We start from the raw sequence: 18,246 nt of genomic DNA, 5'->3' as shown, positions 1-18,246 counted from the left end.
TTTAGTTAGTTCAATTATTTAATTTTGTAAATATTTATACACTATTTATTGTTATCTGAAGAAGTATGCTAAAGACATACAAACATTCATAAAGAGTTTACCAATATTTGGTTTTTTATTTTTATTTCTGCATGAAGAGAATACACATGTGCTACCATTACACCACGGGCTCTGACCACATTCAACATTACCACATTCTGTTACTAGTGCTACCATTACCACATTCAACCGGCAAGTGAGAGATCCAGGTTCGAGTCCTGGCGGAGCAAGTACTTTTTGTGATTCAATGTTTATTGAAATTAAATTAGGCTATTGCCACTTATACAAATGGCAAATGGCATGTTTATTGTGTTTTGGCAGTGTGTGTGTGTGTGTGTGTGTGTGTGTGTGTGTGTGTGTGTGTGTGTGCAATTTATATTATTGTTTACATTTATAACAAATATATCAATATTTTGATACAGTATTGGTTTGACAAAAACATTGATTTAAAAAAATCAATTGATCAGAAAAGTATGTCTTGATTTTATATTTTTATACATGATCTTTAGGCTTATCAAGTCAGTTAGTTATAACATCAGGAAAATTATCTTGTGTACCTACCCTTCAGAGTTCCGATGAGGATCATAATGATGTAAGCGTTAGGATAGAGTTTGGCTGCATGAGTAACTCCGTCATATACTTTCTTACACCTGCAATGAGGAACATGTTAGTTTTTTTTAGTTCCAAAGGTGATATATATATAAGTTTAAGTAAAAATGAAGTAGGTATTAATTTCCTTCATCTTAGAATAAATCACACAAATTTTGTTCTTGAGCAGCAGGAACATCGTATTTCTGTAAATAGTGAGTAAATAAACTATTGATCCAGTATTTAAGGGTAGGAAAATTCAAAGGTCAGAAGCTTCCTAAAATTTGTTAAAAGAAAATTGTTCAAAAATCTTGTATATATTATTGAATAAAACTGTTTGAACCCCCCAAAAATAAAGTTCAAATGATAATTTATAACACCTTTTTTGCAACATTCTAAAATTACATATTCTAAACAGGATACTTAAACCTATTCTATAAACATTTAGTCTTAATTAAGTCACAATTTTCTGAGTTATTAGTTTTCAAAGTTGCAGTTTGGTTGAAAGTGCCAAAAACCTGTACCTTTTTCATTCTCACCAACACAAAAACTGAACGTTATTGTTTTTTAAATAATTTGCTTTGTATGCTAACTCAGAAATAAATATGCTAAATTTTAATATAGTTCTCATTATTGTAGCCCTAGTTTTTTAACATTCAAACTTGGGTATCTATATATTTTGATCGAAGAGTAGTGTAAAACTTACCTTTTCAGCCCTACACACACGCACGCACACACGCACGCACGCACGCACGCACGCACGCACGCACTTAACACACACACATCCATTAACTATAAATTTGATTTCATATATTCCTTTTGGTCGAGTCATTAAAAAAACTGACTGATCTTAGATCTAAGCTGCTATGTTTCAAAATATTAGTTTGAGTAACTCAATTAAGAACAGCAAAGATCACTCTACCAGCTATTTTCATTTCATTTTCCTTGGCTAAAATATTGACTGGTGTAGCCAAACCTATAGTTTGTTTTTCTAAAGAAGATCCCTGATGGAACCGAGTCCCGGCGGCCTCTCTCTCACACACTAAACATTTCACTTCATATGTCTACCACCTATATTACCTAGAAAATAAGTTTTTACTAATTGGGTAGTATTCACCCAAAGATAAGAAGAACAAAGATAAAAAAAAGAGAGTACAGAAATATAATTTTATTTGAAAAGAATTTACTGGCGAGATCTCATATTGAAAACAGTGACAACACCGGTAGAGCCGTTTGGCACCGTTACTGATTATTCAGGTTGGAATAAGAGTAATAAAAGTACCAAAGGATTGGACTACAATGGTTTGGTTGTTTCTGAACCAGATTATATAGTTTCAAGGTTTAATGAACATTTTATAAATGTATGCAACGATGTGAACACCCAGGGTATAATGCCATCTGTGCCTTCTCTCTCTGGAATTACATGTTTCTCTAGTATTTTTCTCACCCCAGTATCCTTTGAGGCTAGGAGTGTAATCGCAGGTCTAAAAGCTAGTTTCCGCTTGTGATGTATTTTAAATTTCCCCATCAGTCGTCAGGACAGTTGCTGATCCGCTCTCTTATCCTTTATCACTTCTTTTCAATAACTCAATCCCCCAAGGTATATTTCCTTCAAATTTAAAATGTGCCACAGTTATTCCAATCTTTAAAAAGGTGATAGATCTTCAATTAAACAGTATAGATCAATTTCAATAATTCCTACGCTAAGCAAAATATTTTAGCATTTAATTCACAATAGACTTACTGAACTTTTCCAGGAAAACCTTTCATTATTACCTATCCAATTGGTTTTCTTAAAAACAGTTCAACCACTCATGCAATCAATGAATTTTTAAGACTACACTCTCATCTCTTGATGCAGGCAGAAGCACTGCTGGAATTTTTTGTGATCTTGATCTTGCCGTGCTTTTGATACTGTCAATCATCAGTATCTTTTGGAGAGAATGGAGCTTCATGGTGTCTGAGGTATGCTTCTTGAGTGGCTTCATTCTTATCTTTCAGGTCGTTCTCAATATGTTGAAATTGCCAATAAAATCGGTAAGGGTAAATCTAGTTGTTTGCTTGTAACGGTAGGTGTTCCCCAATGTTCTATACTTGACCCTCTTTTATTTATTGTGTACGTAAATGACCTGAACAAATCGATCAAGGGCCACTTAGTTAAATACGCTGACGACACTAGTGTCATCATCCAAGCAGAATCAACTGATATCCTCGCAACCAATCTCTCTTTAACTTTAAAAAGTCTCAGCTCATGATTTTCTTCAAATGATTTATTTTTAAACACTGAAACCAGAATCATACATTTCAGACCCAAAAGTAATAGGAGTGGTAAGACGATCTTTGTGGATAGTAATCCTGTTCAGGAATCTACATCTGTGTTTTTTAGGAATTTATATGAACTCTAACTTGGATTGGTCAAAACATATTAATCATGTATGTCAAAAAGTAAGTGCCTGTATATATTCATTGAGGTATTTGTCCACATTTGTAAGTAGGAAGACGCTTAGATTATTTCATTTTGGATATTTTGTGCCTATTCTGACGTATGGGCTGATCTTTTGGGGAACGGCCCCAGTTAACTCTGTTGGGAGAGTTTTTAAATTGAAAAAAAAAAAACTGTTCGAGTGATGTGTGGCCTGGGTTGTTGTGACAGTTGTCGGGCAGTGTTCAGTAATGAAAACCTTTTGACTTTGCCTTCACAGTTTATATTTTATATGTCTCAATTTATACATTCAAAAACCTGCAATATTTCTCTACAAATAACCATCTGTATTCCACCAGAAACAGAGATACACTCATCATTCCACACCACCACAGCAACATCTTCACACGATCCATGTCATATGTTGGTGCCAAAATATTCAATGCTCTGTCTGGCGCATAGGGTGAAAACTTCTTCAACTGAGGCAACCTTTAAAAAGGATTTAAAGCAGTGCTTGATAAAACATGCATTTTACTCTGTGGACCTCCTTAGCCTGGGCCATTAACAGATGCGTGATTGTCTATCACTTTTAGTTTTAATGACATTGTTTGTATACTAGCAATTAATATTTTAGGTTATGGTATTTATAACCTGGACAGTGGCTGCTAAACAGGCCTTTTTACAATATAAACGAATTTTTAAATTGGACAGACATTTCCCCTTAGATTATAAAAAGTTATTAATATGATAGTAATTTACTGACAATATTGTTGTTGCTGTTTACAAATGTTATACATTTGTTTTTAAAATTTGGTTTTGTTTGGTTTGTTTATTTGTTTTGTATCTGTATGTTTTGTTACTGTATGTATACCATTTCTATTCTTTATGACTGTGAAATAAAGATTCTCTCCCTCCCCCCTCTCACCCCCTCACCACTTTCTCTTTTCCCCCCTCTCTCTACCTCCCTCTCTCTCCCCCCTCCCCCCTCCCCCATCACTCTCTCTCTTTCTCTCTCTCTCTCATAACATATAATACTACTATATAATACATAGTTCTGATATTATATGGTAAAAACTATCAATGACTATGTTCTATGCATGTATATGTCTTTGAACAATAAATATTTTGATTTGATTCGCCCCTGAATTTGAGTAAAAGAAAAATATTGTTTGTGTTATTGTGAATTATGGTAACCAAACATGAAGAAAAACACGGTTTTCTGTTCAAAATTTAAATTTTCTCCACTTTAACTCATCATTATTCCAAAAGTGATGACAGTAACCATTTTAGGATCCAATATTTCAAAGATTTCCCAGGGGAGTGTAGGTATAATACAGTTTTTTTTATCTCAAAATAACAACTAATAGCCAAATTCGTAAGGGTTTACAAAAAAATTTATTAAGCCTTTAATTATTAACTTAGAACTCTCAATTTTTGATATGTCGTTCTTCAAGAGACATACAAGTGCTGTATAAGAATGTTTTTACGTCATTACTTTTGGTTACAATAATTCACAATAACACAAAATAATATTTTTACTAAAATACAACAGTGAATACTACCCAATCAGTAAAAAATTATTTTCGAGGTAATATAGGTACATATTTTAGAATGGTAGACGTTTGAAGTGATATGTTTAGTGTATGAGAGAGATCGCCGGGGCCCGGCTCCATCGGGGATCTTCTTTAAAAAAAAGTAACAAAGGTGTTTTTTTTTCCAAGATTGATAATAAATTATGAGAACCCAGTCACAACTACAACAATCCATTGCTTTAAGAAACAGGGAAAATGCCATTAGACCAAAAACATACGATAAAACCCCATTAATTCAACAAAAATTAAATCTTAAAGTTGACATATTTACCTATAAATTTCTTTCATGGCTGAAAATGCAAGTTTCACTGGTAGAAATTTTGCAGCTTTATATCCAATGTCAAAAGGTGTGTAGAAGACTATGTACCTGAAACAAGAAAGCACAGTGTTATTGTGAGTTTATAAGCTTCATGCGTTTATAAATTGAGTGATTAAGCTCCTTAAAATTTCTACTCTAAACCATTCATTGTATGCTTGTCCATGTATAGTTTCTATATACATATATAGTTTCTGTATTTATCAATTATATTTTATAGTACAACATTAAAATAATAATTATAATGGGTAGACTTACATCGCTAATGTAGTCCTTCATAAATGGTACACTGTTTACATTGCGTAAAAACTAGAGACGAGTCGCGCATCTGTCACGAAGAGGGACGGAAGTACTGAAGCGAGTTTTTTATGGTATGAACGTTATCGTCTTTGACTAGTATTGGTAGACGGAAACATTGGCTCGGTAGTTAATAACAGGAAATGTCGTGACAAATGTGATATTTAACTTAAAATTTGTACAGTCTATGTGTATTGTAGCAAGTATATTTGGTGATGAGAGCTGATCGGTAATAACTTGCAAATTAGCTGTCACTAGACCCCGTTATTGTGTTCGAAAACCCCACAGATAGATAACAAACACAATTAAAAAGTACCTTAGTTTTGTAAACAATATTTGCTTGTTGTTTAAATGTTTTATATTTGTGTACATGCATCGCCACGAGTCAGCTGCGTATACTCACTTGCCAAGGCATATATAATAACCAAATCAACGCAGTGATAGCGACATTGAGTATGACCAACAAAAATTTCTGAAAGGCTATACAAAAATTACATTATAAAGTGAATGTGTGTATAAAAAAAAACATTTTCTCGTCAATCAACACCAAGAATAAATAATACTAAGTTCATAATACTTAATTAACGTTATACACTTCGTTTTATGCAATTTTTGCCTATTTTCGACTTAAAAACCATTGAAAATATTAAATCCTGGAATCCACTGAACAGGGTCACTTTTCAGTCCTAAATGGACTACTACATCTAAGTCCCCTTTCAGATAGATTTTGCATGTAAAATCAGCATATTTTTGCAAGTTAACAACAGTTAAAAAATCAAGAAATACAATTCTTATTGTGATTAAATTTTAGTATTGTAAACAAAATAAGATTACTATACCATGCTTTCTTGCATGTAACGTATTTAATATTAGCGTACCGTAAGGTTGGTACAAGAACTTTCTATATAAAATCCTACTTAAGAGTATGACTCACCAGACGACAGTGGCAACCATGAGTTGTTGTGTGTTCTTGAGAGGAGCAAGGATGGGTTCACCGAGCAGACCGTTGCATAGCATGCCGCCAGCAAACACGACAAGCATGGTGGAGAGCCAGCATGACATGGGGTGTTTGCGAGAGAGAACTGTTGTGCCCCTGTAACACCCAGATTGTAATCTTAAAACATTGGTAGCATAAGAATATATCACCTGTGGTTGTATTTTTAAAGGAAATTTGATTTTTGTCAGCTAAAACATAGAAAACATTTTTAAATGGTTTAATCAACAGCCTGATGTGGAGGTTTTAACGTAACAACTTAAAAAAATGAAATTCACATTTTTATTGTTTGATTTCAAGTGTCTGATACAAAAACTTTTATGATTATGCTCAACAAGTTGACTAGAGAGTACAGTACTTGAGATCACTCAGGATACAACCCAGTGAATTGGAAGTGCTGGGAGGAGGTTAGCTTTCTTTTAATGGATGCAAAAGTAAATCAGTACTCATAAAAATATAAGAATTACATGTTGGGTTTTAAAACTCGACTTACAAACAGGTTTTTTTAACGTGTTTAATGGTATATAAATTTGAGCCCATGTAATATTAAATGTAAGTTTACATGAAAACGATATCGGGATATGTCTCTATCTGCTATGTGCTAACCTGTCCTCAATTAACTGGATAGCATTCTTATTCCTCCAGTCTTCTACAGAACAATGATTGGCGATTTGCTCTCAGAAAATGTTCAGTTTAGGTGCTGCACGACTAATTAAAGTTAGTAACCTTTCAAAACCTCTCCAGATGAGTATGCTGCTTGTCACTTAAGGGTGAGATTTAGACACTTAAGTTAGCACTAATTTTACTGTATACATACAGAATTTCATGATACCTTAACTAATGTGTTTACAACAAAATGTAAAGGGTTTCTGACCAAGTAAGTTCGATTACTTCATAATACTACGATAGTATTCCATGGCGATTGGAAAACATAGTTTGCACCTAAAAACCCATAATTTTCCCAACTATTTGTACATTCTTAGCTTCGTCAACCAAGACCAAGTTCAGTCTATGTGCATTGCAATGCATGTACAAGCAAGGACTATCAGCCATTTCTCTGATTAATGATTGCAACCCATTAAATCTTCCCGACATAACAGACCCACCATATTATGATTGGCTTACACATTTTTAGACCAATTGATTCAAAAAAATGTATTATCTTGACAACTAGAGATTCAGCGATGAGGTATTATACTTCAACAAACCCAAGATACCTTTCCTTTATTTTAGACTGATAAATGTAACGGCAACATATATATATATATATATATATATATATATATATGTATGTATGTATATGGCATTAACATCATCATACCAGAGACCGGTCTCTCACTATAGGCAGTTTCACTTTACACGACAGACTAGCAGTTAAGTAATTGTCCATTCCTTTCTGATTTCAAACAACAGATCATTTATGTTACGTCATTTATTCTTGATCACTATACACATTTTATGTTTTATTATGATAAAATACCATGTAATCCCGCTGGTTGATACCTCAATGTGTACTTATTATTTTATTTTTTTTTTTTTAACTAAAAGTCAAATATGCAACATCTGCAGAGTTTTCCATTTAATTTAATTCCACTAGAATTTGATAATCAATACAAAAATAAAGGAAAAACAGTTAAACTAATGTAACGCACTAATAATTGTACAAAACCCTAAATTCTCTGTATCAATTACAATATGTTGCTATAAATTAATAATTACTTTTATTTCAAATATTTTAGAATATTTTTTTTTATTTGTCGGTAGCCTATACAAAGTCAGAATACCCCCCCCCCCCCCCCCGGTGAATGTAATCACGAAATACGGTGTAAGGATCAAACAATGACAAGCTCAACCACAAAAATAAGTCACGTGGTGCTCAGCCCATTAGCACCGCACACACCCGCATGCAGATCTTTACGCATTTTAGTGGCACTGGAAATTAATCCATTAAGTGACAATGTATAATAAATTATATTTATTAATATAGACGGGTAAGTCATCTACGAATATATACAAAGTTAATGGTATGGGATTCTATTAACAGGGTAACAGTAAACTAGAAATATACTCTATGATGAGATATGAGGGACGATAATTGAGATGTTGGTTACTAAGAATAATTAATCATTAAACTAACCAAATGTATCATTCGTCTATCACACTCGGCATGTAGATGAAATCCATGTTTTATGACAAAACCGACTTCGCAAACACACTTCAAATGTAGCGGAGTGAATGTCAAAGTCAAGGTCAGCCAGTTCGGTGTTGCCTATTCGTTCCGTTCAATAATTAGCTAAGCTTCTTCATAATTATGCTTACAAACAAAAGTGGAAATGTCGAAATATAATGAATTACAATTTTAAATTAAGACTACTTACATCAATCGGTTAAGTTAGTCGTAATTAATTATGAAACTGAATATCTATATTTACAAAAAGTGATTTCTTAAGTTATGATTGTTTTAATGAAGAGCCTGAAACGTCAATTATCGATCTAAAAGCAACCGTTTCTAATAATTGTAATGTAATACAAATTTTGAATTTTAATTTGAAGGCCTTGATGCAAATATAACCCAAAATCCAATTTAGTATGTTCCACAAGCTTGGTACAGTTGAACTACCCCTGAAATGTAACCCTAGGAATGCTACTGTCTACAAGCCTCTATAGTAAAAGCCAGACATTGTTTTGTCTCCCACACGCTGGGATATCGCCGCTATTTTTATCGCTCCCGGGCCGCCAAGAGCCTAGTTCCTCGATTTGATCGCCCCGACTCAATCTCGCATCCACCTCAACTTGCTACCTTGCCGTCTTTCCTCTCACGCTTGTTCCCTATTAACATTTCCCGACTTGAACGCTTAACAAATACAAGAACAATATTTCAGGGTAATACTTCGTCTACGTTTAATGCTTGAATGATGTGTAACATGCCCACAGCTAAGATATAATATATTTATTGATAAGTGTGATACATAGTTGCCCAAATGAGGCAATGGCCAGTGGCTATCTTAAAAACTTCCATATTTTCACAAGGAAACCCCATTCTACCTGAGTTTTTTGGAAAGACTATTACTTTACCTACACAGAGCAAAAAATTAAATACTCCAGCTGGGAGTACAAGTTTGATTTTAAACACCAGAATTATCTGTGTGTTGGTTTTTATCCGTTGATTACAAAACAACGTTAGTTTTTACATGAGTAAAAAAACTACACATTTTAAATTAAAAGACTTGAAGAGGACATAACTGTGATATTTCCGGACCACGGATTGTCCACGGTGTCGTCCTGAGAGGCCAGGAAACAGCGGGTTCAATTCGGGGTCGAGTATATAATTTTTATGCGTACACAATCATCTGAGATGAAATTAACGTGATAAACTGTTTCACGCGAATCTCAAATAATACCGTATACAAATTGTACCCACAGTGGACGAGCAATGTTGATACGCTACTAAGTACCACGACAGATAACAAAACTATAGAAACGTTCAACTTGAATGAGACATAAGTAGTCAGTGGTAGCTTTAAACTAAAACTGTCGGGATGCAATCTGTATTGACAGCACAAAACAAGCGGAGATGTCGCGGTAGACGAGTAATCGACATATTGATTTTCTTTTAAAACAACTCAGCCGAGATACGTTGAGCTCTGTGAGTCAAAACAAACTTTAGCTGACGAAGTCGAGGCGAGCGCCAAAGTAAATAAACGGAATTACTCACATTAGATCCGATCGTTCCGTCAAAACAAACCGTTTCAACTTTCAACTGATCGTGTGGAGTCGATAATTAACTGCTTGATTGACTGACATTGGCTAAGCGGTACACTTGACTGAGATGACACTCACTCGGCAATTCCTCCCTTCATAGTGTTCATTTGATCACTTGAATGCACTTAAAAAGTGAAACGGGCAGAATTGTTCTATTATAAGAGGGTAAAAATACAACCTGCTTTAGATTTTAAGAAGACTCAAAATGGTGTTAGTAGGATGACTCTCTTTGTCATCTTGCCGCTAAACCGAAGCATCAACGAATGAATGTTAACGACTTCTACGAATCTAGTCGTATAAAAGTTATCTGATATAAATAATAAAAAAGTATTTGTTGTTATCAGTTGTTAATCAAATTTAAATGGGTTCTTTACAACCATGTAATATAAACGTATCATAAATAAAAAATCTACCAATATATGAAGACAGAGTAGCCTGATTGTTACCGAATAGTGGAGATATAAACTCAAAGTTGACTTTGACAGTGGAGTAATTTACTGTACAAAATTTAATAGAAGGAATGTTTCTGTATCGCTTCGCGTTCGCTGTTTATGTTATTACAGCAGTGAAACAACACAACCTGCTTTATTGACTAAACAGACGTACGAGTGCCGAGAATAGTAAAGTACGCGAAATAACAGTATAGACTAATCCTCTGGCATTTATCGTTTTCTAGAATACATTCATATTAAAAATAAAATAAGTACAGTAGATGTTGGGAATTCACGAGCGAAGATGCTTTTAAAGAAATAGCCTATTCGTCACATAAAATTGTACTAAGCTGACCACACAAAATTGAAACAGAGTGTCCCCAATAATCAATCAATCTTAGTTAATTGGAAGAAATGAAGTTATGATTCAACATTGCGCTCATATGCGGATTTGAAAAAATTCGAACAGATTAATAATTTTACTCGTCAAAATGCCTACTAGTGCCTAGAAAACCATAAGACGATCTAATATAAATTGCATGATTAATTATCTTAATAACTACGGTAATTAAAATTATTGTACTTAATAAAATGTCTAGGGTTTCCCTAAGTTATAACTACCACGAGATAACTACTAATTCATATTATAATAAGTATTCTACATTTATTGGCCTATAAAGCTTCTAGATTAATAAAACATTTCATAAGACAGATTAGTAAATTAATTATTGTGTAGCATTCGTTTGCAGCTAATAAGTAAATCAACCATTAATGAAGTTTGGGTCACGTTATCTCTGTTGTGGCTTACAATAGTTGATTCATGTAATTACCGGATGTCTAGATAAAAGATAAATTAAAACGTTAATACGTGAGAAAAACTTGTTATCTTTATAAATTGTCGTAATCTTAGACCTATTTATATCTGCCAAAACAAACATGGTAGTTATTCTTTTAGTTATAACACCCACAGAAACCGAACATAAATGTTTAGGTCGAATATAATCAACCATCCGTTGTGAATGTTGAGTTTAGCTCCAGGTCACCTTCTTAGTACATCGTCTGAATGGTCACGCTGTCACAGAATTCAGACACGTCCAACAAAACCATAAATTATACATTTAATTCGTGAATCACGTTACATGTAAATTTACACACGCGCGCGCGCGCGCACGCACGCACGAGACTTTTAAAGTAAAAATCCCAAATGTTACAGCATGTAGGCTAACCTTAACACTTAGCAAACTAAGTTACTGTATAGTATTTTGTACCTGTTTAGTACAATCTGTTATTCTTTATATCCTGATGGCGATCTGTGGAGACACGGATAAACACGATCACATACGTATATCATACTAAAAATCTTGAGACACAAGCAGATTATGAGCTAAGGTGACATTTAATCGCCCAGTACAAACAATACTAGTTCTACTGAAATGCTATTCTTCATATCCTGATTCCGATCTGTGGAGAAACGGATAAACACGGTAATATATCTCATACTAAACATCTTGAGAGACAAGCATATTAAGAGCAAAGGTGACATTTACTCGCCCAGTACAAAACAATACTACGCGTATATTTTGTACTGCTATTCTTCATATCCTGATGGTGATCTGTGGAGAAACGGATTAACACGTTCACATATATCATACTAAACATCTTGAGAGACAAGCAGATTATGAGCAAAGGTAACATTTACTCGCCCAGTACAATAAAACAGTAGTCCTACTAAGATATGGTATTTTATGGCTACGGTTTGCCCAACCAGAGTGTCAAACATCGATTAGGGATTTAATTTGTGTTAATATTAAGAATCTGGAGGTAAAACTTCACATATCGCTAACTACCGAAGAAGAAATAATTACCACTTACTCCTTCCGTTTACGAGACTAACCAAAACAACAATTTCCAAAAATAATGCATGTCCTCTACAAACAATAATTGTATAAATAGGTGATATGTATACAGTTAACGCTATTAAGAGGCTCAAACCAGGTAAATTAATTTAGAAATTTACACAATCAGCAGATTTTAAAATCATTTGAGTTAGTTTTTTGTTTTGTTTATTGGATTTCTGTATTACACAGCAATGTTCACTTGTTGTACTTATAATATGATTTAACATAAAGGTAATGTGTCAACAAATCATAAATGTAACCACCATTTTTATGTAATAACTGCTTAGTTAGATAAAAATGTCAAAGCAAATAATGTTATTGTTATGAGCAATGAATTGTCATCAATCTGTACATTTACGATCTTCAATGTACGAACGTTCCAATTTTAAAAGTTGAACCATTAACAATCCAGGCCATCTTTATTATCTACAACGTGCCACATAAACAGTGCACAGTAGGGAACATTTCATCAAGATAACGCTTTTATCAGTGATTAAAGCGAGCAAATAATCTTATGAAAATCCACAAGAAAATATACACAATGTTTTATAGCCATCGTATAGTATAAAATTAGTAATAGATTTTAATTACAATTCTTATTTTTACGAGCAAAATACATTATAGATTAAAACTATACCAACCAATTGGCACATCAAAATTTCTGTAAGAGAAAGTTTCTCAGTTTGTAAGCGATTTAACTGGCAGTCATGCATGTCGAATGTAAGGCTTCTTTGAGTACAAAGGCAGTCTCTTGTTTAAAGAACAGAATTTTCATTACGTATTTTAAGTCAGATTGTCCCGATTCAAAAATGAAAGAAATTGGATAGAATTGAATTTAGTATGAAAGTTTATTTTTAATTCGCTAAAAAGTATCATTATAACTGAAACAGCTGCGAACGAGTGATCTACTTTTGATGTACTCAGAATGTGTGTGACCTTGCAATCGAACTGTTTTCAAATGGGATTTTGATTGCGGGTGTATTGAAATCGGATATTCTGTATCTGCGCTGCGCTGTATACAAGAACGCCAGCTTTTGGTGGCATTCAACTTATACAAGTTTTATAATTAACACCTGGTCCACCTATCTCATTCGTCCATTCATCGAATGACATTCATCCATCTTGTTCATCCATAAAATATGTACTTGACCATTTCGTTATTTCGGATTGAAATTGATAATGAACGGTTTTGTGTGCAAAATGATTCACTGGCAGCATCCAGTAAGCTAAAATAAGCCGGAAATGCCGCCGCCTTGTGGTCCACTGATTAGTACACTTCTGCGGGAGGTCAGCACTTGACTAACGGATGTTTCCATGTGGTGGTCGATGTCTCGCGGTTGGGGTTTGCTGTTTTTAGAAACAAACCAGATGCCTCGCTCGTGCACACTGTATTACCTGACTTTAAAATGTATACGATGACTCGTTATATGAAGAAACGCACACACATATAGTATATATTAATATAATTGATTAATAGTGATAATTAATTAATAATATTCACGCCTTGTATAATTAACAGTATAACAGCACATTTCTCATCGTTAGTAGACTGATAAAATGACAAAAAAACACATTTAAAAACAAATCAACTCCTTCTGATGACAACACCAAATAGGCTCTGCCTAGGCTGATTATCAAGTATTTTCTAGTTCACTTGTACTTTTGTTTAACTACTACGCTCGTACAAAGGAAAGCTGCAATGTCGCATGTAGATGGATGCAAGGTTAGTCAGATTAAGAGTGAGGTATGTAGCGTGGAAGCCTGGTCGCGTAGGCGGGGGAAACCTTACAACTCCTATTGTGTATTAGACACCAGCCAGCCGTCAACAATAGGAAACGTCATAGGGCCTACATCACCCAGACGAGACGAAACGACCTACTTAGGTCCCGGTTACTGCGTGTGATTTCATACGTGAGGTGCTCCGAGTCGTCAGCATTAAAACAAAACTTTAGGGGGAACGAAGGAACACTCCCCGGAATATTGTTGAAAAATTGTGACCTTGAAATTACGTTTGAACACTAATTTAAACCGAAAAGCTTTTCTACCCATTTCTACAAGCTCGTTTTTCATTGAAACAATTTTTTTTTTTTGTCTAGAAACTTATACATATATGTAGTCTACGTATATATAAAATAATAACTTTTTATCAGGTTTAATATGCTTTATTTTACACACACTACTGTTATTACATGCGGTCTATCACATCATAACGTAAACATAAACTTTAAAATTGTAGACTTGTCTTTCTTTACAGTACATTATAACAATCCAAATTGACCCCTTGCTTAAAGGGGGGTAGGCCTATACTGGAGTTATACGCAGTGTGGGCGGACTGCGGAGCCCCGAGCGGCGACGAGCCAAGCGAGCACCGTGCTTGCTGGCAGCAACCGACCGGGCGGGCTTGCGCGCCTTCTTTGTTACTTATTAACTTAAAAAAACGATTTCTGCTAATTTTTTATAAAATTTAAGGGGGGGGGATAAAACTGACTTTTCAAAAATTGGGTGGACGCGTCCTCCATGTCCCCTATGGCACGTGCGTGAGGTCCACACATCTTGGTAGTTAGTGATCAGAAAACACGACAACAATTAGCGTTTCGCTACGATAAGGACGACGCAGTTTGTTATATCATAGTGCTTAGAGTCGCCATAAGCAAAGAATTTACAAGCTGCCCCATGGTAAATTAACATGACTTTTATCCAGCACTTTTATAAATTGTAACATGTAACTGACATCCTATTCGGATGACAGATTAACCCTAACATAATACGTTATGTTCGTCAGTTTCATACATTTTTTACGAACATCGTGTGCCGGATTGTGGTTTAATAAAATATAGTCTAGTCCAGGAAACAAAGAACGAACCATCTACTTGTTCGTGGACTAGATTAGTATAGGCAAAGACATTAATTTCTCTCTTATTGGACACATTTCACTATAATTGGACATTTCTCTTTGCCAATTATAGTTTATAGGTTTAAGGTTGACTTTTTGACGTGACAACGTCTTAAATTAGGTTGCGGCTCGGAGTCACTCATGAAAAAGTGTAACGCCCGGTAACGTTACGATGCCCGTCCAGTGGGTCCGCCGCACGGGATAAAGCAGATAACTGTGGGTCCGCCGCACGGGATAAAGCAGATAACTATGTTTATTCGTGAAAATGTGGAGTGCTTAGATTCGTCATTTACAACAACTACAACACTAAAGGTAAATAATTGTACACTGATATTTCATTATCGTAAACTATGATTGATTGATTAATTGTTAGATTGACACAAAAGTTGAGAAACTGAGTTTATAGGGTATGTCATACTATTGACAAATGTTGATAGTGTTAAGTAAATTATTAGTTTAAATCACTCTGCAATCAATCGTAATTCAGTCGATTGAGAAGAAACAGCGCGTATTGCTAGTCAAACATTTAAAATAACAAATTATAACCTCTAACCTGTCATAACAGTGCGACCAAACAAACGAACTAAACCGACCAATCACCACGCGCGGAGTTAGAATTTAACTGTGTTTAGCAAGAATTTCAAATTCCAATTTTAGTAAATGTTTTATTCAACTTTACCATTTACAATAACAAATTTTAATTCATTTCAAATTATGTACAATGTTTTAGTAAACAAAATATATTTCTATAGTTAAAATTTGTGCAATTCTTATTTTCATTCAATTCCTTGTTCCTATTGTGCAATTTAATAATATTCATATCAATAAATATTCTACCGAGAAAAAGACGTTGTCACGTAAAATCTTCGCCCGTAAAACCGACTTTACAGGCAACCATAATTTTTTTATTAAAATTAACAACCGCTAACCGATTGCACAATCCGACAATATGCTTCGATTGGTTCTATTGGTGACAAATGCATCTGTGTCTCGGATAAGATGAGGCAGGCCACTCCTACGATTCGAGTGCAGCACAAGTGGTGTTTATATCGTGCAGACAACAAACCCTTATGTTGTTACGGTTGAGCAACAAGGTATACACAATATTTTCAAGGTGAATTCATATGCTCATTTAAAATTAAATATGCTGCAAGTTGTGGAGGAACTTTATGTAAATAGATAGAAATCATAATGCTCGCACCGGAAGATGAAATTTGTTCAAAATTTATTTTACAGTGTGATGTATTCGTGATTACACTTTTTATGTTTATATACAAATATCATACATAACATACTTTTAATACATATTTTCGAGTAGATAAGACAGTTAATTATTGTCACTGCGACAAGTTGAGAAGTTGAAAACTTTTTCTAACCTAAGTTAAAGTTTAACTTGTTATTTAAGTAGGAAAAATATTAAATACACCCCTAAACTGTATGTGGTTCTTCAAACCGTTCTGAAATTTCTTTTATATAACTGAAAGCATCTTTCAGTTAAATTCATAAAATTGTGCAAGTCTTCGAGTGGTATGAATCCTTGATCTGGATTTAGTTTTGAATGTAATCTATATTTATAAATGTCACTTGTAAATAAAGAGGTCAAAATAAACACTTTTAGATATTTATGTGTCTAAAAACTACTAGAGAACCATCAAATCCCAACAAATATTCTACTATTGTTTTAGTGGCAAGGTAATAACACTGATCTATGACATTGATCATTGACTATGATTAGCCATGTATTTTATCTCCTCCTGTCTTATCTGATGTAATCAGGGACAATGGCCATTAGGCCAACTACAGAATCCATATTTCTTTCTAGTCAGTGAGGAATGTTCTTTTATGTATTTGCCATGTGTACAAATGATTCCAAATATCAAAATGGCTTTTTTATATTTATTTCTCTTACAAATAAATATTGGTAAATTAATGTTGTTTAATAACTAAAAATATCTCTTTCGGGTCAGTCGGAAGAAAGATTTCACATGAGACAGTCATCTCAAAATGTGAAACCGAAGATATATAGTTTACGTAAACTGAGATATAGTTTATACGTATGATTTGCACCGCATTTATGGAACAATCACTCTAAATGTTGGCGTGTTAATACAATCGTAACACATTCAAACTTTAAGAAACTCCATATTCTTGAAACCTTATTAGACAAAAATTGTATTAGCCGTATAAATGTTTTTGTAAAACTGTGGACTTGACTTAGTTACAATAAATCTGAAATTATGTTTGTAAACATAATCACCTATACCAGTTCAATAAAATTGTATATTTTTATAACTTTAAATGAGCATTGGTTTTAAATCTTAAAATTTATCACAAAATAAGTAAGAATAAATTTTACTTGGAGTTACATGAAAATTTTAAGAAAATATCAATTTGGATTTATCTTGTGACATACTCGAGATACACATTTTGCCCAAATACGAATGACAGGCATCTTGAAACGTGTTACTGGCAAAGACTGGCTAACAAAATCACCCAAACTACTCGTATATACACATACCTCTGTACGAAGTTTAATCTGTATGTAATAAGAAATACGATACTTATTGCGTTTACAATTATTCTCGCAGTATCATAGGCTACACTAGTTCAAACTTTCCACGCCCGCTATCTGGAAATAATACATATGATATACTTAATAAATTTTTTCTTTAGAGTGTTTTTTTACCTTTCGAAATTATTAATGGAGTTCATCATGGAGTTCACTTCTTCTGAGGAAATAAGAAAAGACTTGTTCTTTATACTTATATTATTACTTTTTTATCGTTTACAGAGTAGATATAAGTTTGAGGAGTAATTTCATAAAAAAACTTCATTGCATATTATAATAAAAAAAGCAACTATAAAATTGTGCTTGGCCCAATGGAGACAGCATTATATTTGTCATTACAATTAGATAAACATGTTGAATGCATTGAAGCTTAACAGTGCAGTACTCTCATTTGAGTAATCAAGATCACTCTGTATAGAACAGCAGACAGCAGTGAAGGTGTTGA

The 18,246-nt window shown here is 33.9% G+C and overlaps 1 protein-coding gene across 1 annotated transcript in view; it reads right to left on the bottom strand.

Annotated features, from left to right (window-relative positions):
• LOC124375174 (trimeric intracellular cation channel type 1B.1-like) overlaps positions 1–18,246 on the bottom strand; it is a 31,318-nt gene that overhangs the window by 10,288 nt on the left and 2,784 nt on the right. Inside the window, 4 exon segments of the mRNA XM_046833283.1 lie at positions 601–689; positions 4,913–5,008; positions 6,189–6,331; positions 6,334–6,347. Of these exon segments, the coding sequence (XP_046689239.1) occupies positions 601–689; positions 4,913–5,008; positions 6,189–6,331; positions 6,334–6,347 (342 nt within the window).

Source organism: Homalodisca vitripennis, unplaced genomic scaffold, assembly GCF_021130785.1.
Source record: "Homalodisca vitripennis isolate AUS2020 unplaced genomic scaffold, UT_GWSS_2.1 ScUCBcl_14528;HRSCAF=25317, whole genome shotgun sequence".
Lineage (NCBI taxonomy): Eukaryota > Metazoa > Arthropoda > Insecta > Hemiptera > Cicadellidae > Homalodisca > Homalodisca vitripennis.
This window is presented reverse-complemented; position numbering and strand designations above follow the sequence as displayed.